Source organism: Bacillus rossius, chromosome 2 (genome assembly GCF_032445375.1).
Source record: "Bacillus rossius redtenbacheri isolate Brsri chromosome 2, Brsri_v3, whole genome shotgun sequence".
Lineage (NCBI taxonomy): Eukaryota > Metazoa > Arthropoda > Insecta > Phasmatodea > Bacillidae > Bacillus > Bacillus rossius.
Window position 1 is genome coordinate 84,106,155 of NC_086331.1, and position 26,688 is coordinate 84,132,842.

General features: G+C 34.4%; 1 protein-coding gene and 1 long non-coding RNA gene across 4 annotated transcripts in view; one reads left to right on the forward strand and one right to left on the reverse strand.

The window, feature by feature from the left end:
* LOC134529419 (uncharacterized) overlaps positions 1–10,132 on the forward strand; it is a 35,831-nt gene extending 25,699 nt beyond the window's left edge. For both annotated transcript variants that reach the window (XM_063363474.1, XM_063363475.1), the window contains exon 3: positions 9,689–10,132. In XM_063363474.1, coding sequence (XP_063219544.1) covers positions 9,689–9,874 — 186 coding nt within the window. In that variant the 3' untranslated portion in view covers positions 9,875–10,132. The remainder of the gene's footprint in view (positions 1–9,688) is intronic.
* The window catches only part of LOC134529420 (uncharacterized), a 41,112-nt gene extending 14,694 nt beyond the window's left edge, over positions 1–26,418 (reverse strand). For both annotated transcript variants that reach the window (XR_010074569.1, XR_010074570.1), the window contains exon 1: positions 25,602–26,418. This is a non-coding gene — a long non-coding RNA (uncharacterized LOC134529420). The remainder of the gene's footprint in view (positions 1–25,601) is intronic.
* Positions 26,419–26,688: the final 270 nt, after the last annotated feature.

The following is a 26,688-nucleotide window of genomic DNA, read 5'->3' on the forward strand; positions in this document are numbered from 1 at the left end:
TTTAAATTTCATCTTACAAATAATACGCATTCAATTCAATGAACAAATAAAGTTTTGTGAGCCATTAATTTATATCAGTTAATTTTATGTCCAGGCACAAAATTATTTCATTATTTTTACTCTTGACTGAAGAAAAATAGTTTCGGAAACTATTAGTTTTTGTTAAAATGAAATATTGTTTTATTTTTATTTATTTATAGTTCACTATTTTTGACAATAAATAAGAAAACGACGTGCCATAAGCATCACGATTCGATTTAAAAACAGCGCGCTTATACACACACACACACACATATATATATATATATATATATATATATATATATATATATATATATATATATATACATACATACATATATATATACACATATAAATATATACACACACACACACATATATATATATATATATATATATGAGAGAGGGGGGGGGGGGGAGAGAGAAAGAGAGAGAGAATGCTTGACACCTGACAGCCAAAGACGAAAAATACTCGCTAACACGTGAGATAATAAAAAAGAGAGGTCAAATGGTTCCGTCTCTCACTCGCACTCTCTAGTCATGACGGAGAGGCACGAGAATAGCCAAAGGCCCTTCGTTTGTGTTTAGTTCACACGTAAGCTCGCCCGCACACTAGCCCCACTTTTACAATTACGCTTTACTACTTTCTCTCCATTATTTCTCACTCATGTTTACAAATACGAAGATGAGCCTGGGAACCTTTGAATGTATTTTTTGATTCTCCACAACTTTTGTTTGAAACATTTTTGGTTTAAACGCCTAGATTCTGAGAAAAAACTGAGTCAAACCAATTTTTAATCCTTTTCTCCAGAAACTTCACGTTCGATTTCAAAAAAATTAGCACCATTCGATTCAGCGTCCTCGAATTACCCTTATATCAAGTTTTCAGGTCTGCTGGTAAAAAGTGCTTACTTTGCTTATTGACTGGCCTAAACCTCGTAACGAGCAAATTCATATGTTCTCATGTTGCAGATAAACTTATAATAAGAAAATCTGACACAAAGTTTAACATAGAAATCTTTAAAATAATACCAATCGTGATAAATACATACACACAAGTTGTGTTTTAAAATCAATTTATGTATGAGAATCACACATAGTTCCACATCCACTGCTAGAATCCGCTGTTGGAGCAGATATGTTTACTATTCAATCATTAGATTTGCAGAACAAAAGTTTAAATTATATAGTGAAACACCTGCGATAAAAGCGAGAAATCTTGAAAAAACACTAAACCTCAGCTTTGGAACTGATGATAGACAAGGAATTTTATTAAAATTCAGTAAACAGTTAATAAAATAAAATTTCAGCACATGTTGGATTACTATAAATTATAACATACATAAAGTATTAAAGGTTAGTTTTACTACTATAAAGTTTTTTTTTTGTAATACCTGTGTGAATTCATGGATATAATTTCCTGGTAAACATAGAAAAAATTCATTTTAAGTGGAAATAAAGGATATAGGCCTACCTAGTATGAAATAATCAATGAAATGAACAATTATTATAATATTCAAAAATAATATAGCAATAAGATAAAAAAAAGTATTCATATATATTTCCTTAAAGCACAATTTCTATAATCCAGTAATCTGTTATTTAAACAAATAAAAGAAAAAAAATAAAGTTTTTGTCAGGACAAGCAACATAAAAATTAGGTACCCCTTAAACTTATCAAACGCGTTCTACCACTGCACTATCAAGACAGTAGAGCTTAGGGAAGGAGACTGTATATCATCAACAGTTGCCAGTTTTCTTAATTTTTTTAAAACTTAGGTTTATGTTTTACAATGACTATTTTAGTATACCAAATATATTACAGAATAATTTCACTACCATGAAGTTTCATTTGCCACACCAATATGTTTGGTATGTCCCCTAATGTTTATGAAAGTTACTATATATGGGATTGTGTGTCTACACGTGGGTTTGCCATCTTTGTGTTGCATTTACGTTCATAGAGTTTCGTTATATTTTCAAGAAATTACTCCTACCAAATGCTGTATACAGAAAACTAAGGTGTTCATACATCAATTTAAAAATTTTAACTAAAAAACTTTTGTATACAAAGATTCTTTGAACAGACTGTTTCTTTCTATTAACATCACTGTTTCTATTCTCCCCTTTTGATATCCTTCAAACAAAACATTAAAAATGTAGTGACTGCCTTTGATTAGTGCAACAATCTTAACAGATGCTAAACATGCTTCTGGTACGTCGCAACATTTCAACAACCTACGTTGACTTGGTTTTATTAAATGCCGCCAATGGTAATGTGGCATCATGCTTTCATAATTACATGTGCAGTCTGAAAAAGTACTTCCAAAGTTACACATGCCTGTAATATCTGTTTGGGTCCTCGGGGACTGTCAGCTAAAGTATCACACTCATTTGGCGAGGGTTGCTGGTTCAATTCTCCCCCCCCCCCCCCCCCTGCATGATACTAATAATTCATAATCACTGAGTTGGTAGCCAAGTGATTTGAAGCATACTATAGTCTTGGAGGTCCCATCACCTCAAGTATCTGTGCATAACCATGTAATGTTAAATTCTAAGGGGGGGAAAATTTAGAAAATCTGCTGTAATAGTTTATTATGTAGGTACATCTATAAATGTTAGTATGTTCACAATAATGTACAGAATTAATGTCATCTTATAAATAATGATAAATTGTCTCCGTCTGTTTATCGATGGCTAAGAATCATGAATATCAAAGAAGCTTGAAATTATACATACCATAAATCAGGGTCAGAAAAAAATATGGTACAACCAAAAAATTTTATATTCTTGCATCACCACGTATAACAACTTTACCTAAGGGAGAGTAGATATAAAAGAATCCTCTCTTGGGGGCCAAACAGAAACCATACCATACGTTCAGGAGCAATGATTTAAACAAAAAAAAATTGGTTAATGAAATCCAGAGCAGAACATTCTAGTATCTGTTACCTATTTTCCAACTAAAGGCACGTATTGAATGTTTGAAACTAAGAATGGATAACTTCAAGCATCCAATGGTTGGCTGCAAAAAATTTAAGGCATAATGGAACCTTAGTACACTTAACATGTTCGGAGAAGAATCAGCTGTTGACCTTCCAGTGGTAAAATCATGACAATCAAGATTACCTACAAAAAAAATTTTTGGCTATTGTCCAAACCATATTTTTAGTGCAGACGAAGCTGGCTTCTTGTACAGTTTGTTACCTGGCAGAACATTGAGAAAGCTGCCATGGTGGTGGGCATAGTACACAAAGTTCTCTTTAGTGCTGCAATTGCTGAAGGATCAGAGAAGTTGCAACCAGATGTAATAAGGGAGCACACCAATCCTTGTTGTTTTAAAAACACACTTAAGTACAGCTGACATGTACCTACAAAAACAATATGAATTCATTGATGTCAACATCTTTGTTACATTAATGGCTGCATGCTTTTGATGCTTTCATGGAAGCAAGGAACAGCGAAATACTGCTCTTTCTCGACTGTTACTCAGCACATATTTAAATCGATGCCTAAGGCAGTAGGAAACACATGATCACAAAAATTATATCACCAGAATTGTTCAGATATCCAGGTAGGTACATGAAAATTCACTTTATATGTTATCTCTTAAAAACTTTACAGTCATATATTCTGACCTTCTAGTGAAATGCATCCTTGAGTTCATGAAGAATTTTTTCACGACAAGTTATACTTCAACTACAACCAGGTACTTATTTCACACACAAATTTAAGTCGTTACACAAACATTGTTTAAGAAAAGAAATAACTAGTATTTCTTCAAGAGACAAAAAATGTTTAAAGATAGTAAAAAGGACAGTTAGGTAGTAAATTATGAAAAGACTTCGATGGAAACTCATAGGCCATAAGCTTGACATTAACTCAATGAATCACGTGAATAAATACTACATATCTTTTTAAAAATAGGTGCATGACGTCTGGTATAATCATGGTATGATAAAATTTAGGTTATAAAATGGAAATGTGAAAAAACATAGAAATAAATGGAGGCCAAACGTAATTTAGATTGTGCCTAACACAATACAAACACCCACAAACAGAAACATACAACTCCTCAACAGTGGCATATTTACAAATTTTTAAGTTATAGGATGTAAAGATTTTACCACCCTTGCCTCTACAATTTTCATGTCCTAGATTATTTTTACAATCCAACAATTTAGTTGAAATTGCACGTAAAATAATTTTGGGGTATATTTTTGAGCTAATCAAAGCTCAATCATGTACGATTAATAAGGCGGGGTAATGCATTCTACTTACACAATAATGTACATTTGGTAAACGTTAATAAATAATCTTTATTGCGCTTACAAACAGTTAAAAATAATCAACTCAGTCAAGTTATAAAAGTTCGTTACAATACCTTTTTGCGTGATTTTTTGTTGGCAAAATCAACAATGATATCGTCGTAAGTAATCTTGTTCATTATAAACAAACCATCCAGTTCGCAGACACCAACCAGTAGTAGGACCGGCATGTATGGGTTGATAGTGGGAAGAGAGGAATACATTTTCTATAATTTCACTCTTTTCATTCATTCAAAGTGTGGGCAGAGGGTGCAGAGGCCGATTACTGGTTGGGGGGTGGCAAACTATCTGTTTTACTCTAGGATATGGAAGTTTGCTACACGGATTCACAGAACATACAATGACCAGGGAGAGGGGAAAGTCATCAGCAAAATTTGTTGCAGATTTCTATCTGTAAAACATCAGAAAACAGAAAACCGTCATGCAGAAATCTTTTTGATTTCTATAAGGTAGCAAAAAAAAAAAAAAAATTCGGTCCCCAAATTTGCCGCCCCAAAAATCTGCCGCCTTAGGCTCAAGCCTACTCAGCCTGCTGGTAAATCCGCCACTGCTTCTCAACCATAATAGCTCCCTTTGAAACTCATGCTCAATAAACTGAAATCCAAGAACAAGAAAGAGGAAGAATCAACATGCCCATAAATTAGTGATAACTATTTGAACATCATAACTAGTAGCCGTCGAGAGGGGGAGAAGAATCACGAAGTTTAATACAGTCATCTAGAGCGAAAGCAGGTATGTTGAAACATAACTTAACTTCTATGTGAAGGACCAGTTCACTCCAAATCATTAAAGTCAAATTTTTTTCCTCCAAATTGTACACGAGTAAGCTGGAACCAATATACCAATGTTTAACTGCACAAGTGAAGAAATTGTACCAACAACTATGAAGTACCTTTTACAACTGAAGAGCAATAGTGCTGCTTCAATTATGGTGAACATCCAACAAATCAATGTAGCACGTGTGCATGTCTTGGAACAATATTACAAGTGTCTGTATTGCTCATTATTTACAGAAATCAGGATTTCTGAATACTGAAGAAAGTGTGAAGTGGCTGTTCCTATAGAAAGCTGAAAGAAAGTTACTCAGTAACAAAAATGAAATGTTTTCTTGATAACAAGACATAAAATATTCCCATATTTAGTCAATTTTGTTTAGAAGTAATAGTGCTACAAAAATAATTTTATGTTCTTATTGTAAAACTTCTTTATTTTCTAGCCAATGATCTACTGAAAATGTACTTCATGCTGACCTCTTGCTAAAGCTAGGTGTCTCCTTGTTTATGCTTCTTATTTTGATCATATTTAAATATTGTATTTACTATGTATGTAATGTTCTATTTTAAAGAAGTCATCCTACTAAAATAATTTTATTTCTTTAGTAAAATTCAATTAAGATTCCCATTATAAGCCTCTGAAAATGCATTTCGCACACAAATTTAGCTTGAATTTAATTCACTCAGGGGATTTTCTTAGTTTTTTAGTGACAATTATACCTTGAATATTCTATGGTACCTTTTTGTTTGAAAGACATGTGGCTAGTAAAAAATACTACAATTATAAAAATAAAATCATGTATTTTCTTGCAAAAGGCAATTAAAATTGACTTCACACTTACTGCTTGTTAAAAGTTCAGCACAACTAGTTGTTTGTGCTTCCTTTGGCGATGCGAGATGTTGTATGTGTCCTTTCCAAACTAATATTTCACTAACTAACTGTCCAACATTTCCGTAAGAAACCACTAAATGTTCATCAAATGTTTTATTAGGCGCCATGTATAGCCTCTACATTAACTTTGTGGATTATCTTGGTATTTCCGTTAAAAATTACGTTACGTTCGATAATCCAGCACTACCATGGTGTCAAACAAGCCGGATTAAAGAGCTTTGAGAGTATTAAGTCCACAGAAAACAGATGTAAAAATTTGCTATTGATACACTTGGAAAGGTTTTTATTGATATCATATTCATGTACAAATGGTCCAACATTACTTAAGAGACATTGACTGTGTAGTAACTACAAAATTAAGGAACAGTGCCAGACAAAAAATAATGATTTGTTACAAAAATTTAGAGCTGAATTTCGTTGACCACCCTGTCTTTGGTGGCATGGAAATTCTTCCAAAAAAGGTGAAGGTAGAAGAATATTTTTCTATACCTACTATTCAAAAACTTTTACCCTCCAAAGTTTTTAAGTCTTAAAATCTTTCTTGCGACTCTTTAGAATTGTCTTACAGGATTATATTTCACCTATGTGAATGGAGGGCTGTGCCGCAAATTAGACATTTTTCTCGAGACCATGAAAAATTATATTTATTTGTACTTTGTTCATTATACAGAGGCTCAAACTTAAATTTTTTCTAACTGCTGTATCCTAAGGGGACTTTATCATTTCAACTTTAGCCTGTGGGTCTGACCAAAGGGGCCTGCCGAGCTTTCTTCTTCTCAAGCTGTGTTAGCAGCGCAATTCCTGTTTCCCCGTTTTCTGGCACGTCTTTGAGAGTAATTTCTCCCATCCTAGCCACCAACAGCATGCTCCTGCACTCGAGCGCTCTGTGACCGTAAGCACACCCAGAGCACAGGCGCGGCTAAGGTATCTGCTGGGCTCTGCATCTTTCATCAGGCGCGCGTATCCTCTGTCGGCCTGCCAGAGCACGTCAGGCATTGCAAGTCTGTCGGTGGCAGCATTTTCCCCACACCTCTACACCTCTGTTTTTCGCTGTGCTTCTCGGTAAACCTACTCCCTCCCCCCCCCCCCCCCCCCCCAAGCTTACCCCTCTCATTAGTCTTCTACCTTCACCCACGTTGGCCCAGAGCGCAGCGCCATCCTGCGGTATCTCTCGGGCCCCTGTGGAACTAAAGTTATGCCCTTTAACTCCGTTTTGTACTGCCAGGCAGCACCCTCCCCTAAACCCCATCTTCCAGCATTAGGTTGTACCGCGGAATCTCTGAGCGCCACCTAGCAGCACTGGCGCCAACTATGGTTGGCACTACTAAGTTTAGTTCGACTTCTCTGCCACCGAGTGCCACTGGACAGGCGGTCCTCCTGTAACATCCCCCTTTCTACAAGTCCTTCTGGCGCGGAGGCCCTTGGTACCATGAATTCCCCCACCTTCTTTTCCGGAGACCCTCCCCTATAAATTTTCGCTACTTAAAAGTCTCCTGGCCGACACACTTTTATCCCTCCGCGGACTATCTTCTATGTAACTATCCCCCCTCCTTTTTTTGCCTACATACTGGCAATGCGTGTACAGCCCGCCCGCTGGCACAAAATTCGCCTTTATGTGGAATGATACACAAGGCTTCAGAGCTCAGAGAGAATCTTCTGAGCCTTCGTCGTAATCGCACGTGACCTCCGCTCTAGTCTGAGTCGCTCTTCACATATTGGTGCTTAGTGACAAGTTTTGATATGGGATGTAGTCAAAAAACTACGGGATTGACTCCCAATATGTAGTTTCCTTTTCTGGTTATTGCTGACTCTTTTTGGCATTCTACCTGTGTGTCATGCTATGCAGCTGAGCATGGATGCTCTGGTGTTTATTTTCTCATCATGTCTTGATCACTCGTTGGCTACTCACATAATTAGTAAGTGGAATATTTTTTTCAAAACTCCGATGCCCCTTTAATTTTGGTACAGTTACGACTTTGAGTCAAAGTTTTGGCCTTTTCTTGTCACTAATTACGCTGCATTATTTGTGATGCAATAGGTCCAAGTACCGCCCAAAATTTAACTGTTTCTCCAGTATCCTGGCTTTTGAGGGATTCCCTGGTTGGCATGTCCTGAGGATGTCTTCTAGGAGGCTCCCAACACAGCTGCTGAATGTCCGTGTTTAAGGAAAGCATCTACTTTCAGTATCTAATTCCATTTTACCTACGAAGCAATGAAATTCCTTTGGACACTGAAAAAAACCATAAGCCATATTATTTTTGTGTACATGTTTTCATAAAAACATAATGTTAAAAAAGCCCTTTTTTTATTTTTGTTGTAATAAATTTTCTGTTCTCGTAAAATATGAAAAAAAGAAAACTCTCCTGACCAGCAAAGCTTAGATTAATAAACCTAAATGTAGTTTCTTTTCTTTATTTGTAGACCATGGTCTCAACCACAGGCTCCGATCCTTTGAGTGTTAATTATGTTTAACAAATTAATTATTAATAATTGTCACATGTCTCTCAACCTCTGAAACTCAGCATGTTTTCCAACGCTCTATTTATAAATAAAGTACAAATAACGAGAGATGTGACAGGGCATGAATTTGCAGTGTAAGATGTACCTACCAAGCAAAAATTCTATTCAACTGGTTTCCAGTGTGTGTTCACCAATTGCAAGTGCATATAGCTGACCCTAAGATATCCACATAACATTTTTACTACCCTTATAACAAAATACAATAAAATTAATTCCTTCAGTTTTGTTATAAAAAGGTTTTACTGTGCATAGGTTTTGGATTATATTCCCTTACACAACTACATCACGTAAAGCAAATAAAAAGATTTTTGCTAATTTATTGTGTTGAATATTTCTCAATTTTTTAATACTGAATCACTTTGAAGAACTTTTACAACTTTCATATCATTCAAACCATTTTGATTACTTTGACATAAATGCTGTATCAGATGATTTCTAGAGAACTAGGAATTAATCATTTACTTTTTTTGATGTAGCAATGAGTCAGGAAAAAAGTACAAATAATTCTGTACAGTTTTTATTTTTTTACTTTGAGTGGTATAATGAACATGGTTAGAAAAATACCCAAGTAACTTAACAGCAAAGCAAAGTTATTCTTCCATATCCACTCCTGTCTTTGATGGTGTATATAGTCTATTTTACAGTTCATAAACCAAATTGTAACATTATGCTTCTATAAATAATCTTCACATATTAAAAAACTGATCTGCATTCAGTAGAATTCAGCTCAGCCATTTTCTGGCTTTATTCATTTTCACGTGAGTGGTTGCGAATGGGGAATGCTTGCCACAAAGTAATGGAGGCATTACTAAGGCAACATTTTGTTCACCTCCACACATGACCATAAAAAAAAAATGTGTGTGAAGAGGTCAGTGACAATCTGTTGATAGCCATAATATAGATATTATAAATACGCATTAAGAAAAGTTATAAATCTGACAGTATGGAAGAAAGCTAAAAAGAAGTAATGGTTTTTTTTCTCCATATTTATTAAAGATATTTGAGGAAACTACTATTGAAGTGAAAAAGGAAACCAAATTTAAAAATTCATAAACACTACAAATTATTAAGTGTTTCTTATACATGATATTCATGTTTCCACTCTTAATGAATACACATTTTGTTTTACATTTCTTGTGAACTATATGTTTCAGGGCATTGAAAATATCTCCAGTAATGCTGTGCAAGTCGAGTTGCCGTCTGAGGGCTGTAATGATTTGAAACTGCGATCCAGCCGCCCACTGACGGGAAAACACGTGCGCCCAGGCACAGGTGCTAGTCCTGCCACCTTACTTTCCCTACGCCGCAAAATTCAGGCTAGGCAGCAACAACATGAATAGCTTAGGTTCTACTTAAACGATTCATTCATGCACTCGTATTTTCCTCTCTTGGCAAAAAATTTGTTTGGAGATTGAGACTGAGGAAGATATTTATCAGGATGTTTAGTTAATGATAAGAATTCTGTAGAAGCCCAAAATAATGCTATGGAATACTGTGGTTTATAGTGTAATGCGAGAAATGCCTTGTCCTCTGCTTTGACTCTCTCTCTCTCTCTCTCTCTCTCTATATATATATATATATACATATATATATATATATATACATATATATATGTATATATATATATACATATATATATGTATATATATATATACATATATATATACATATATATATATATATATATACATACATATATATATACATATATATACATACATACATACATACATATAATGACAATGAGTTATCAGTAAAAAAAATTTCACTCTGTAGAGCAGTGGTAATGGAAGGATGCTGCCTTCTTCCAGAGAGAAAGGGATAGTCAAGCATCTGTTTACTCCGTTTACGGACAGAAAATGTTGACTGTGATTAATTCCAGCCCCACATAGCATTTTGGTTTGCAGTAAGCTTTCAGAAAGACTTTAGTGATTCTTGCTGTGCTTTCTTGCCATATCAAGCTTGTTTCAAGATATTCTATGATAATTGAAACATTTATTTCAGAAACCCACTAACAAGGGGTGATCATTAACATCAGGATTTACTTTTTGACTAGACCTATATAGACTTGTAGGGTTGGGTCCCGAGTATAACCCCCTGAAGCCATTCATCCTGGTGGGGGCGCTTGTTTAGGAGTAATCAAGGGGGGAAGTTTCTTTTGATGAGTGTGTTCTATTAAGATAATATTGAATTTGGAAGCAGCACGGTAGCCCAGCGGCTAAAGTACCCGAACTACACTGCAGGGTGTGTGTTCGATTCCAGGTGCTTATTTTTTTTCTCAATTTTTTTTTAATTTTATTCCGAATGCTTAAATCTTTATTCACATTTATATAATGCAGTTTAAAATTAGTTATACATAAAAAAGTTTCCATTGTAAACCATATTACCACTCAACCGCTTTAAATTGACTCCAATTTTTTCTTTACATGTTTTCATTAATATTATTTTAAAATAATATTATAAAACCACAATTAATGACAGAAAACTTTAAGTATCTGTGTAGTACAATATATATTGACAAATTTATTCTTGGTCACTGGGTTTACAAATTTTCGGGTGATAATCGTCATAACATTTAAAACCTTTCTGCTTTCTTGCACTATGGACTGAATATAAAAGCTATCTTACTACACTGGTATGGTATGGTATGTTCTTTTTAATACAATCAAAGGGAAACATACTCTGTTGAAATTTCTAAATATTTTTTGTCACCACATAATTTGGATCCGTACTAAGCGTATCGTAACGTACAATTAAAAACTGGTGCACTCAAAATCCAGTGAAAAATAGAAAGAATTTTGATTGCATCTTTTCGTTTACTCTTTAATAATTCAGGAGAACTTTGAAAGTGTTTGATAATGTTTTAACTTCTCAGAAAAAATAAATGTTGAATGGCTGACACAATGGGGTGCATTTTGGTGGACATACTTTCATGGTGCACGTAGCATTTCCTTCTTCATTGACAAATACTTCATTATACAAAGTATTATCGACCTGACCACTCCATGTGTCTACGAGTAATAAATAAAAGATCACTTTCCCTGATATATGGTTTTATTAGACTCCAAAAATTGTTGATATAATTCTTTTGTTAATTTCCCTGATTTGGAGCAGGTGATGATGATATTCCGGTACTCCATCTCCAAATGTGCAACTTCTTTAGTAACCCTTAGCCTGAATTTATTACAAACTTCTTGCATATATAAGAAAACTTGTGGTTGCAGTTCTCCAGAAAATGTCAAAGCATGTTGCGCTGTATAGGAATCAATGGTTTTGGCCAAATTTCCTTTCTGTACAAGTACCGTCTGTTCTTTGGAATTCCAGTGAGTGATTGTACGTGTATTCATGCGCACATCTAGTTTGGTCGGTGTTAATAATAAAACTGGGATCGTATCCTCCCATTATTAACATTATTTGTTTGCGGAATCGTTCTGCTGCTTCAACAGTTTCTTCGAGCGATGCCACGTCAGTTTTAACAACAAATTTTGTAATTTTCCTGTGTTGGATTCTGTGCTTCTTTTAAAAAGTTTTCACCTACGTAATACTAGCAAAAAAAAATTTTTTTTCAATGAAAATGTAATGCTGAAACCATTGTCCATTGCTTGTTCGCGGCAAACGCAAGCTTCCATGAATCATTATAAGGTTTTGGAGTCTATTAGGTACAGCTTGACATATTTTGATCCTCCTTGCTTAACATCTTCCCTCCATTTACTTAAATATTCTTTTCTTTTAAATGAAAAAAAAACCACTTGTAAGAGTTTTTAAAGAATTTTTTGGATGGACTTTCACAAATGTGACTGCTTTGGGCTTGTATGATAACGGTATGTATTACATAGAAGGTGCCTGATAATCAGCATGGTTCCAGGATTGAAGGAATCATCCACTTATTCATCGTCCATAACGCAATGTAATGAATATCATTATAATTGTATCGCATGAAAATCACATGTGAATACGGTCTGAATATTTAAGAAAATAAAAAACAAAAACATATAAATATAAACACAATTTATAATAACAATGTACCGCATCATGTAAGCCCTCAAGTCTAGCTACGAGTTTTATCCCTACCACTCAAGAGTTTCTCCCCTTCAACAAACACTCATCTATTTTTCTTTTTTTGTACCAAAGAGATAGAGAGTGAAATGGAAAATAACATTAAAACTCAGCGTCGATAACTTGTAGCGTCAATATGCCCAACACATTTATACCTGCCTTATTATTCTGCTCATCGTTCCAGTTACCTGAAGTCATTCACGTTTAACGAAATCTTTCTTGAATATCTTAAAGGTAATAATGCTGATGAAAATTCAAACGACAAAAGGGATTATAAGGGATTAAACATGATTAAACACAGTTGAGCGGTAACATAGTTTTCAATGAAAAAAAAATTATAATTAATTTTAAACTGCATTATATGAATGTGAATAAACATTTTACATAATTTTAAAGAAAATAAAAAAATATATATATTCAGTGGAAATTGCTTCCAAAATTAATGTTATCTTAATAGTACACACTCGTCATGGGAAACAGCTCCCCTTGATTACTCATGAACGAGGGCCCACCTGGATGAACGTCTGCAGGGACTCAACCCTACAAGTCTATATAGGTCTCATCAAAAAGCCGATCCCGACGGTGGAGACCTCCCCTTGTAAATGTACATTTTCAAATTATCAGGGAAAAACAAAAACATTTGTTCTTTGATATAAATAAATATTTAGGATTGAAAAAATGTACAAAATTAGTAAACAGCCTCTCTAAGTGAATGTTGCCTTTAATTAACCTGTCATTGGCCGTGTGTTACAATGTTACACCATTGGTCACGTATGAGAATTGTTCTCAACATTCACTTCTTTCTTTATTAAAACTTATTACATTTACATGAGCATAATTGTTTAGTAACAACAAAACATTTTTAAATATAAGTAATTTCCTTTTAACTCTTTATAAATATGCCTAATTATTAAATTAATCCTGAGAAGAAAAACTTTAGATGAAACAAAATCATTAAGCATAATTATAAGTGAATTTTTTTAATCACACAGAATTTTTATCTTCACAGGATCGGCAAATGTAAGTAGAAACTTCTTGGTAGATGGGTGCCTCACATAGTGTGCACACTTAATAAACTGAATCTGCAGTGTTAACAATTTTTCAGATATGTAATGATTTGTTATACTTACATCATTAAACTGATGGTAACTGTTACCATAGTATGAGTGTCCTACAAAAACCACAGGACACATACCCTTCAAAACAGTGGTACACAAGGAGGAGGAGATATATATCCCCCCTCCCCCAAATCCTAAAAAAATCTATTATTCCTACCAACAGTTCGAAAGAATTCAAAGCAAACAGCGGAAAAAGAGTTCTATTCCCCCTCCCCTCCCCCCACAAATTAAACTGAAAAAATAATAATAATAATAATAATAATAATTCAGTCGGGGAAAAACCTGATTTGTATCTTTTTTTCAGTGTATGAACCTACTCATCTTCATATTTCCTGTCTACATTGCACTGGAAGATGTTAGTGTAGAAAATTTCATAATGCTCTATAATGTAGTTACTTAGCTTCTTCAGGTCATAATTTCTTTTTATTGATGGGTACTTATCCAGAAAGGTACACACTCATCGTAGAGAGTTCAGGAACACTCTTGTACTTAATAAGGTAAACGTTAAAGGACACAAAACTATCAATACCAACAACTTTCCTTGGCTAGCTTTGTCGAATTCACATGATGTGTTAAATGAGACTTAAGAACCAACGACTTCTTATAATTTTTATACTTCTCTTGATGTAATTCAAACTCTGAACCAAATCAATATTTTGAGCTTGGAGAGCATTGACTTCCAATTCTAGTAATTCTGAGTACTTGCTTTTTACTGCAAAAGAAATTACAAATTTGAAGTTTTTAGCATATGCATGTAGCTGGGAAGTCTGTTTTCTTGTCTTGGGATTATTTTATTGGAACACTCTTTTAGATTTAATGCTTAGTTTTACTGGCTTTTGAAATTGGCTCTTCATACTGCTTTGGCATGAACACACTGACATTTTGAAGAATGTGTTTTATGGATCCAATATCATTATCACGTGGTAAAAAAGTGTCTCCCCTTACTGGAAAGTAATGTCACTATCAAACATTCCCATATCACAAATGTTCATTAAAAACAGCACAACAATGTGGTTTTTATTTTGGCTAGACGTGCCGTTGCTGAAAAGAACTCATTTCAGAACTTTTCTTAAATGAAACATACCGTAAAATGGGGTGAATAGGGTGAAATATTTGTAACATTATATATTTTATATAATTTTTTTATTTTAAGTTTGTAACATGCCCACCAACAGCCGAGGGCTTTATTGGCGGGCACAACATAATATAGCAGAAAATATTTACATTGTTCTAACAGTTATAACAATTATTCTATTACATAGTTTTATGTATCATTATTTTCTGCTCTATTATGTTGTTTTTTTTTGCAGATAAATATAACATCACCTCCAAGTACAGACTGAGTCACTTTAATTAGCTTGTCAGTGCTGAAAGTAGTTAAATGTTGTAGCACAATTTTTTTCTGGTTAATGAAATACAGTAAACACTTTCAATAAAATCCCACTTAAACTTTCCTGCGTAATAATTTTAAAAATTTAGATTTTGACCTCTATATATATATAAAAAAATTCCCTGTTAATTTTCACCGGTTAATAAGTCTAAATTTCTAACTACCTTGAGAAACTTCTTAAAATGGTTCTACTGTACATCATGAATTGGCGGTATGGGCTACAGAAAGGAAATGCACTAGCAAATCTATCTTTTCAACACCTGACTTTTGACTTAGCAGTGCTGTGTCAGTTCCTAGTGTTTTTACATGCTTTATATTAGCTTCACCTGTATGTTTGTCTGTCCGTCTGTAACTCTTTCGACTAAGAGTGAGTGACTCATCACTGTAAAATGTCCCACCCATTTCATTACGTTCGTTAGCCGAGCGGTCTAAGGCGCGCGACTTCTGTGACGTCAGCTTTCGGATTCAGCGATCGTGGGTTCTACTCCCGGCCACGCCGGAAAAAAAAATGTTTTTTTTTTTCCCCGGTAAATTCTAATATTATATCCATACATCTAACTGCAAATGATTCGTAGAGACTTTACCATTTCTTTGTGACGTTGCAACTCCAAATAGTTATCTCAGATGGTAATAGGTAGTGTCGGTAACTCATTTCCCTATGATAATTATACATAAATATAGTTTAAAAAACTAAAAAAACATGCTTTTAAAGAATATCAAACTAAAAAGTTAAAAATAAATATAGTTTAAAAAACTAAAGAAACATGCTTTTAAAGATTATCAAACTAAAAAGTAAAAAATAATTTTAAAATTAAATTTATGACAATAGTATATAAGCAATACTAGTATAAATGAGAAAAAAGCATGGGGCGCTTAATATTCAAAAAATATGGCACAAAGCGCCTCAAGCTTTTTTCTCATTTATACTAGTATTGCTTATATACTATTGTCATAAATTTAATTTTAAAATTATTTTTTACTTTTTAGTTTGATAATCTTTAAAAGCATGTTTCTTTAGTTTTTTAAACTATATTTATTTTTAACTTTTTAGTTTGATATTCTTTAAAAGCATGTTTTTTAGTTTTTTAAACTATATTTATTTGAGCTTTGGTGGCATTGTCCTGTTACAGTGTCACTTGGACTAGAACCAAAGCAAACTAACGCAAGCACTTCGTAGGATCAAAACAACCTTTAGGCTAATTACCATACACACATCACTAGATCACTTTCTTGAAACTTGTATTTATTTTAAGTGATTCAATAATTCACTCCTTTGTTACATAAGGCTCTGTCACATATGCAAAGTTTTTTATTTCATTTTATTTTCAATACTATTAATCAAGTAAATAGTGGTAGATACAGGGATTTTTTTGGGGGAGGAGGGGGAATTTAAACTAGAATAAAACTCAATGCTTGAACATGTATATACAAAAAACTTTCATTACTATTGACACTAACGCACTGACATATGAGCATATAGTAATAGCAATATCATTATGCAATGTGGCTTCTCACACAAGAACATAATCTCTTCACTGATATTTTGCAAATTGTTTCGTAACTTCAAGGGGGGGGGGGATATATATCGCCTCCTCCCATCATCTCCTTCCGCATCCACCACTGCTAGTAAATTTATTCAGGTAGCTCTCTAAAATTTGATATTGAGTCACAAATTTTTCACCAGATATTTCCTAAATGTAAGTAATATTAATGACAAGGAAATTAATCAAACCTTCATGGCATGTGAACCAAAGACTACCGAAATGATTAAATAGGTCTCTTAAACAACAGTGATATATCGGGCTTCTACTGAATGATGTTGTAGATAACTCTCAAAAATATTAAGAGTTTGGCATTTTAATTTTTTTTATTTTACATTTGGCCACTGCATTAGAATAGTCACATATTTCATGTATATGATTAGGATAGATGAAACCATTTGTTCCGATAGTTCACCAATTATAAAACATATAGTGAAATATTTTTAATTGTATTAATTTTCTTGATATCCATAAAACATTGCTTTAAGTGTTAACAAAATGAATGATTGCAATTGTATGTTTTTATTTATTTATTGCTAAATATATAACAGATAGATTCATAATTTCAACTATTTATTAAGTACCTACATCTTATTCTTAATAGACAGTATTCTTGTTAGCTAGTTTGTTCTGTAGTAGGTCTTTCATATGCATGTACTTTTTTATATTTATGATATGATTAAATTATTAGACTGTGGAATTGTATTTAAAAATTAATTATTTATTTTTGTCTACTGAGAAATTATATATAAATAAAATTCATATTGAACATAAATGAAAATGTTTGTGTATTTTTTATTTATTTTAACTGAAACTACCAATATTCTGTATTCTTTTGGTTGTCCATCTATGATGCACATATTAAAGTTAAGCTCAAGGATTTTGTGATTGATTGTGTTACATATACAACAAAGGGGAAAGGCTACAAGATGATTTTAACTAGCTAAAGAAATGGCATGGCACTAAATGTAGACAAGACGAAGATTCACGAGGAGGAGGAGGATGGTAGTAAGGGAAGTGTAAAGTTGGATGTGGCAGGTGAGAGAGGCAAAAGAATATAAGAACCTGGGGGTAATTCTATAGAATGACCTGGGATGGGGGAAGCAGGTTCAAAAAATGGTCAAGAAGGGGAAGAGGGCACTGGGTTTGCTTGGCAGGACACTGAAGGCTACGGGAAGGAAGTTAAAGTAAAAGACGTACTACACATTGATCAGGCAAATGATGGAGTACTTGGTGACGGAGGTGTAAGATATGCAGAAGGTGTAGCGTAGGGCAGCAATGTGGGGTAATGTGTATGTGGTGGACAAGGGAACAGAGATGGAAGAGCTGGGGTGGGAAATGTTGCAGGGGAGAAGGAGGCTGTTAAGGCTGGTAAGGTTTTTTAAGATAGTCTTGAGGGAGGGAGAAGATACAGAGGGAGTGGATGTTAACAAAAAGAGGGAGGCACTCATTCCTGGTGAGGATAGGGCATGAGTGAAATGGGCTGGAAATAAAGGTGTTGGAGTTGAGAGGTGTAAAGGACCTATGAAGAAAACTTAAAGGGTGGAAAAGTGAAGTAGGGGGAGGACTCCTTGCCACCAGGTAGAAGCCCAATTGCAAGCAGATGTAAAAAGTTCAAGTTCAAAAGTTCAATATTGTGTGCCAAGAGCATGTTTACAATAAGCTGCATTTACAAAAAAAAATAATATAACACAAACAATGGCACAATTTAAACAGAAAAAATTCTCATCTGTTAATTTCCCTCATATAGTATGAAATCTTGCAACTTCAACAGCTGTGTCCGCCTAAAATCTTTGCACATTGCCAATGTTGCCTAGGCTCTACCTAGAACTCCCTGGATGATGATAAGTCTCTAGAACTAGCTGCTCCTTTTATACAGGGGACCCTGTGGCCCATTACATTGTTTCCCTGGGCTGCTGGACATTGCTCCATATCTCCTGAGGGGGTCTGCAGCTGCGGTGCAGTCTCTGATTGGCATCATTAGCAGCTTTCACTGAGAGGATGCAGTAATCAGGAATGAGACCCAGGCCACTCCCTTAACTATTTTGCCTCTATTTTTTCTGTGTTTTTGCACATGATTTTAAATAAATTTATAATATAACAATATTTAATTGTTAATAAATGGTTTTTTCCTACTAAACAAGTCCTTAGTTAATGGTATTTATGAACTTGAATGCAAATTTTTTTCAGTCCTAGCAAATACTGAAAACATGAAATCATGTGGTATACAGTTTTGGATCATCTTCTGAATGTAGCTTTCATTTAAAACTTCATTTTTAGTTAGACACTTATATAATTCATTATAACAATAAAAACTTAAATTTCTCAAAACCACAGAAACTTAAGTTTTTCAGGGTTTTAGGAAAACCTAGTTTTTATTGATTTATGAATGATATACAGAATAAAGGGTTTAACATGAAGGCTACATACTAACAACTGACATAAAAATTGACCTGCAAGTTCATAAAAACCTTTAAATAAGGACTTGTTTAGCTTTTATAAGCTTTTATGGTTATATTATGAATTAATTTAAAATTGTATGAAAAACATGAACTATTTGGAGCAAAATAATTTAGGATACTAAAAGCACCATAAAAGTAATAAAGTTATTATTTTTAGTTGTATATGTAGTTATTTATAAAAGTTTTAAAATACTCTTAACAAAGAAGACATACTAGCATATGAGGCATGAACAATCATGATTCATGCCAAATAAGTCAGCAGCTTGTAATATTTACAACATCTGAGGAGCACTGCCCAGCACAGAAAAAAATTATACTGTGATGTGCTTAATTGTGCTTAATTATGCTACATTTCATTGTGCAGTGTGTTTTTGAATAATAGTACAACATAGTATAGCAAGTTTGAAACAAAATGATAAGATTCTAAAGACATGGGCAAATTAATAAAACTATTATTTTTAATGCTAATTGAAAGCTACACTCAATAAAAACACTCACTTTTAAAGATTGTATGCTAAACTGTTTTATTTTTTTGCATAGATACACTGTGTAATGATGACCAGCTAAACAATAACTTGATACTTCCAATCAATGTTAAATCTAAGGCATTGAAAATCAGCAATATAGACAACAGAGTCACATACTGGAAACATATGAACCATACATTAATTGAGCCACTACCTACCTACCCATTATGGGTCTTGTGGAAATTTTTTCATTCGTATTCAACTTACAATCATAATTCATTGTTATACACAAGTTTTTGTAATGTTTAGGATGTTTCGATGTACTAAATTAAAACAGAAAGCATTGAGTATGTAAACACAAAAGTATTTGAAAGTATATGAAATCATACGCTGTTACTGCCATCAGTAACTGACATTAGTATTCCCGCACCATTGAGCAATCACTCACCAGCTATCTCTCTCTATCTCTCTCTTTTCCCCCTCGTAAAAGAAGGATAACTTCAATAAAAATACATGACTAAAATCTGCCAAAAATCTGACAACTGAAATTGTATAACTTCAATAAAAATACATGACTAAAATCAGCCAACTGAAATTGGAAGCTGAAGCTAAGTAAAAAGAGATCACAGTATACAGTTAAAAAAAAATATATTCTCCAAGAACCTGTTTATATGAATCATGCCCAAAGAGTTACAACTTGATAACAAAAAAAAATCAAAATCATTTGATTTTATGTAAAGGGAAATACACAAAGCAAAAATTTAATCCCATGGAACAGCCAAAAAACAGTGGCTAGGTTATATAAATAGTACTTTACACCCTAATAACAATGATAGAATATCACATTAAAAAATTACATTGCTCCAATAGTTAAAAAAATAATATAATCTATTATATTGATGCCACTGTTACAGTAAAAGTTAAATGAGCAGAACTGAAAGCACTACCATTGTCACAAAATGTTGAGTCAGTGTAGCAAATAGACACAGCAGTTTATTTATTTTTGGCTGAAAATGTCTGGGAAAAAGTAAACAATGTGTGTAGGTAAGTTGTCATTCGGAACACTTTCAAGGGCCGGTGTACACCAGTCCGGGAGCCAGATCTGGCTTGTGGGCCGAATTCTTTTCATCACTGGCATAGACATTGAAAAAGTGCAGTTTTGATCATTCTGAAGGAGCCACTTTTACACAAAAAATTACAAACAAAAATTTTAATGCTTTTTTTTTTTACTTCCTGACATGTTTTCCAATCATTGTCTAAGAGGGCTTTGTGATACTCCAAGTAGCTTAGCAGATACTGACCATTTTAAAGAGTGGTTGTGTTAAAAATAGAATAAAATCCTTAGAATTATTAGTTACGTTAGCTACATTAAAAATTCATTATAATAGTGTGGAAGGTTGGTTAAGTTAAGTTAGTGAAATTTATAATACTTTCAAACTGTATGAAGGGTTGGGTCATGTGACCCTTGCCAACGCCCCAACAAATCTAGGGTGTAATTTTTTTTTGTGTTTTAATTGCACCCAATAAGAGGGGAAGAATGAAATGAAGAATGAAAGGAAATACTCACAAAAGGAGTTGAAGAATGCCTTGATGCTAAAAATTTATGAAGGAAAGATAAGCCAAGAGGAGAATGACAGCAAAGAAGAGAAGAAAGCCAAGAGAAGAACAGCCAAGGGGAGAAGAACAACCAGGAAAAGAAGAGCTTAATAACAGCTCTCTATTTATCTTATTTGTATAGTTATTTTATTGTATTTCATAATATCTGTTAAGGGCAACTCTAATAGGTAGGTAATAGTATTTTATTTCTGGTTCTTTAATGATGATAATATTGTAACATGGGATTTCAAATTAAAATAAATAAATAAAGTAAAGAAATAATTTTAATACAGGAAAGGTGTGCAAGTCATTAACTCCATAAAATAACAGTGGAAGATGTAAACTCAGTGTATAAAAATTCTTGTAGTAGAGCTAAACATTTTGTGAAGTAACATCATTGAGATCAAACATCCTCTACAGGATACTTCTAAAGAATGTTTGATAACTTAAAAATTAAGGCATAACATTAACTAAAAATAAATTAATGTTACATAATAAATTATATTTAAATAAAAATAAACATCTAATCTTAAAATTAGTCCCCCATAGTTTTAAAAATAAACTGAGTGTTAATTATTACAGATTACTTTGGCAAAATAGAACATTAGTCACAGTCCAAAACTAAAAACATTAATATATATATAGAGAGAGAAAGAGTGTCACCAAACATTATCCATACTCGTACGACCGGCTCTTAGACTAATCTTACACTTGAATTAAAAGAACCCCTTTGATAAGACTGTCTCATACGCTGTTTTTGTCAAGTTCCTTGTTCTCGATTTCAGTGTGTAACTTGGTCCATTTCTTGCCCTCGGTACCATTCAAACTTCTACCTTGAGGACTCTAGTTGTAAAGGGGCATAGAGCCCACTAAGTGAGTTAATCTCCTAGCCTACTTGTTACCATGGGGAAAGGCATAGCCTCCCCCAGAGTGAGCCTAACACGATAGTTACATCTCTACTCCTGAACTTGTTTCCACCGAGGGGTATAGCCTCCACCAGAGTGAGCTTAAAACGATCATATCACGAACTCGTTTCCTCCAAGGAGCATAGCCTCCGCCGATCACTACATCTCTACTCCCGAAATTGTTTCCATCGAGGGACATAGCCTCCGGCGGAGTGAGCCCTGATTCTCACAATCATTAAAAAACCATCCACGCACAGTCTCGCCTACCAGAACAATCCATGGTTGTTGAATCCCAATTTCACAAACAACTAACCAGGACAGCTGAGCAAACTACCCCCTCCACCCAGAGATGCGGCCACACCAAACACCATTTTGCGCCAGCGCGCCTCAGTAACCGCAACCAGAGACTGCAAGGTGCACGGCTAAACCAACAAAATACAAAAGAATTTGTCCAACATGCATGCCAGCAGTGCACCGTACCAGCCCCATGCACCAATTACCTGGTCACGCCACCCACGCAGTGAGTGAACAAAGCAGCCAACCCAGAGTCCCATCAGTAAAGTCCTAAAATTTTATTTCAAAAACCATGGAAAATTTTGAACAGTGACATAAAAAAAATAGTGAGTGAGCAGAAATGAAATTATTGAGTGTGAAGTTTCAAAACTTGTCCATAGTGCTGTGTTAATTGGACTATGAAATTGAACAGTGTGATAATGTGCCGATAAAATGAAGAGAGGGATGGTTTGGCGCACTTAGTAATCGAACTCTGGTATGAGTAAGTTGCGATCCACATTTTGGGTACCTCGCAGCCCGAATTTACGGAGAAGAAAATAACTGTCGAAGACTGTTGTGATCACGGCCATGACGGTGTGTGACTCTGGATTTCTGCGAGGACGGCAGTGAAGAAAATGCACACTGGGTGTGTGCTGCCTACGATAAGTGAAGAGAAACTGTAAGTTATCTATTTACAATTTTATATTGCTTGTGCCAAGCCTATTCCTGGAACCTTTAAGACATCAGAGACTCAGGTTGGACTTTGAAAAGGGAACAATTTCTACATACAAGCTGTTAAGAAAATATATGGAATATTACTGTGCTTAGTGTAATTAAAATTGCGGCAAAAATTTTGGAATTTAACTTGGCAGTAACTTTCCTATTAGACTGGAGAAAAGTTTTTAGTGACAAGTGACTACAACTTTAGCATGCTTAAAAAAACTGGTTCTCTCACCGAAGAATGAGTGGATGATTTTTGTTTTATAAATAAGTTGGGCACCCACATCGGCGAAATTTTCTGATTACCAAAATACTTTAGTACTTTAGTTCATGGATAGGTAGGTAATTTTTGAGGACATTTAAATATCTTTGAGAATCTTACTATACATAATTTTTTTAGTAGATTAAATTGTAAATGTGATGGTCATTTTTTAATTATTATGTATTTAATATTTTTTAGTTTGTTAGGCTAGAGCTGTCTGACTTTTTTTGAAGCCAGAAAATGTAAAAGTTAATATTGTAATATTTATCTTTGTTTTAAATTTGCTATATTTTTTAATGTGCATTTTTTACATGATTTTATTAATGAATGCTGATCATTATGTTAATAACATTATAGGATTTTTGATAACAGCCAATTGTCATGGAGTAATTCATATAAGTTTGTTGCGAGTTAGGTGGTTAATAAACCTGCACATTTTTCAACTGAAGGTAGTAAATATTATTTAGTAATATTTTCCTTTTCACTTATTTCCATGCAGTTCGCCTGTTTTTGTATTTGAAAAATTGTAGAAACATTAAAGACAGTTGCTCAGGAGAGTCAAGAATGTTTTGGTCATTTTTAATGGGGTGCATAAGTGCACAACTTGCTTGAGTTTTGCGATTCATGACGGAGAGCGACGAAGTTGTGCTCGCCTGCGGGTCAAATTCTGGTTTGACAAACAGGTGGAGGCCACAAATCTGTGCCACTCAGCTAGGAGACTGCTTTGAGACATTTTTAGAGATGGCTATGAGATTGCTTGTAAAATATTATTTTCATAAAATATTTTTTTGTTTTTTATTTTGATTTCTTTGTAAATGGCTGTTAGCTGGGTTTATAATCTGAGTAAGAGGATATGTAGCCAAGTGCAAGCCAGTGCAGATGGTTTTTAATGAGGAGGTTATTTAGGATGTTCGCAGCTACAATTGGTTGGGCATTTTTTGGAGGAAAATAGACTGGCTTGGAACATGAGTGAGCACCTGGAAAGGAGTTTGGTCAAGGCGATCCAGAATAAATTACTTCTGCAACATGTATAACAGATAGGCATTTTGCAAAATCCGAAAGTTAATGAGATTTGAAACTTTATACGGAGTAGAGAAAATTTGTGTGATATAATTGTTTTGAAAAAAGATGATGACTTGATTAGAGAGTTTATTGGAAAGACTCGGTGCTTGGATAATGAGTTGATGATTGGTTGTCTACAAGAGGCAAGAAGTTGGGATGATATAAAGGAGAAGTTATGGGAGAGATTGTGTGTAAGGTAAGTGAGGGAGAATTTGGCATGTGAGCATATTTTTCATTTTCAGCATAAGCATGAAACTACCTGTAACTATGTCATAACATATTGGAGGCAGTTAAAATATTGAATTTTAAGTCAGGTATGAATAATTTAATACAGCTGATTTTAGAAAACATGCAACTTAGTATTAGATAAGATTGTTCCTTTGTAGTTCCGCCAACTAACTTAGAGGAGTTACAATGTTGGGCAGTGGAGGTTGATAACTTTAGTTGTGCTAGACTAGAATATTTTGAGAGGGAACAGATTACTGAGGTTGACATCGACTGGGGCTGCGCCCTTCTTAAGCCCGATGTTCCTCACGTCCCGCCCGGCCCCTCTCCTCACACCATCTCCCTGTTTCAAACTGCCCCCCCAAGAGTGTGTGTGAGCGTGCATGCATGTTTGTCCGCCCTGCAAAAAGCGATTGGAGTCTGTGCTCACGCACCCTTATAATAATACTTTAATTCAAATAGTTTGTAATTTTACTTATATTTTATTCCCTGAATGTTTTGTTTTCTTTCAGCTTAAGGATGGAGCAGCTAAATGCTGAAAAACTTTCAGAACGCATCCAGATGGATGCTGTTTATGTTTTGAACTTAATAATTGTCAATACTACAAAACAAGTAAATGTTATCTTATATATTATTTCTCTAGCCTGTTTTTGTCAGTCCGCGAGATCTTCCTTATTCCTTTATCAAATTCCATGATTTACCCCTCACTTTAAAAGCTTATCGTGCCGGCTAATTAAGAAATATAGACTCACAGTCTAAAAATGTACCGTTTCTCTTAAATTTATTTAAAGTCATCTAAGAAATGGTCCTTTAATGGATGCGTCGATTTTACGATAGATATCGAATCGGATACTTGAAACATCAGCGTTTACATATTTCTTTTTTTTAAATTGCATTTCCGTCATAATAAACAGAACTTATGATAAATAAATCTTAGAGGATCCTTCAACTTAACCCAAAAATTCCACCGAAAAACCACTTAACCAATACCTTTGGCACGTCAGACTTTTCTTATAAGAAAGTACTTTTCAAATTACTGTTGATATTTTGTATCACAAACATAACCTACAAACATAACCTCTTACATTTACTTCTCATAGCATCAGTTATTACTGAAGATAAGTGCAACCAAAGAATTGAATAACACCATTTTTTTCTATTCTTCTTTAAAATGTAATTTCTCCCAAATTTTTAAAGAATGGAATGCCATATAAAACGATTTAGTGCGCACTGCGTAATTCCGCACAGGTCGACTAGTTATTCTGTAATAAGCAATTGTAATTTATTATTCAGTGCTTGAGAGGTTCTGTTGTGTTGTCTGTTTCGTCAAGTAAATATAAACTGCCTAATGGTAATTAAAGAGAGCCAAACGCTCGATCGTGCATCTTCCGTTGTTATTTTTGTTTTTTTTCCCATTGTAACTAATGATAACTAATGGTCAATTAGGTTAGGTTGGCTACATTATAAATACTTTAAAAAATTGTGGACGGTTTATTTGGTTAGGATAGCTACATTAAAGATACTGTGAAATCATGTAAACGGTTTCCTAGCCCTGGATAGCTACAAATTAAAAAGTTATTTGCTAACCAACCATAAAATTATTTTACAGTATTTTTAATGTAGCTATACTTACCTAATATAAACAACCATCCACAATGTTTTAAAGTATTGATAATGTAGCTAACCTATCTTAATCGACCGCAAAATTTAATGCCACACCGGTTTATACAATGAGATAGAACTGAAAAAAAACAGCGAGCATGAACTTCGGGGAACTTCGGGTGTGGCTCTCTCGTCTATGAAATTAAGGCTTCCCACGAACGCCCAGTCCATCTCGATCGCCACCTGGAGCAAGACGCAGTGGCCACACCTCGTTGACCTTGACGCCGCCGTCGGTGCTCCCTCTGAGAGCACAGGCCGTTATGTGTCCTCAACACCTGAATTAGGACAAGTGTAACAAACATGCCAGTGCGTGCCAGGTATAGCAAGTTAGGTCAGTGCATCGAACGACGTGATGCTAGTCACGGCCGACTGTGTTGTGCGACGCGTCTGGCCGGGTGTGGCGATGCGCAATCGG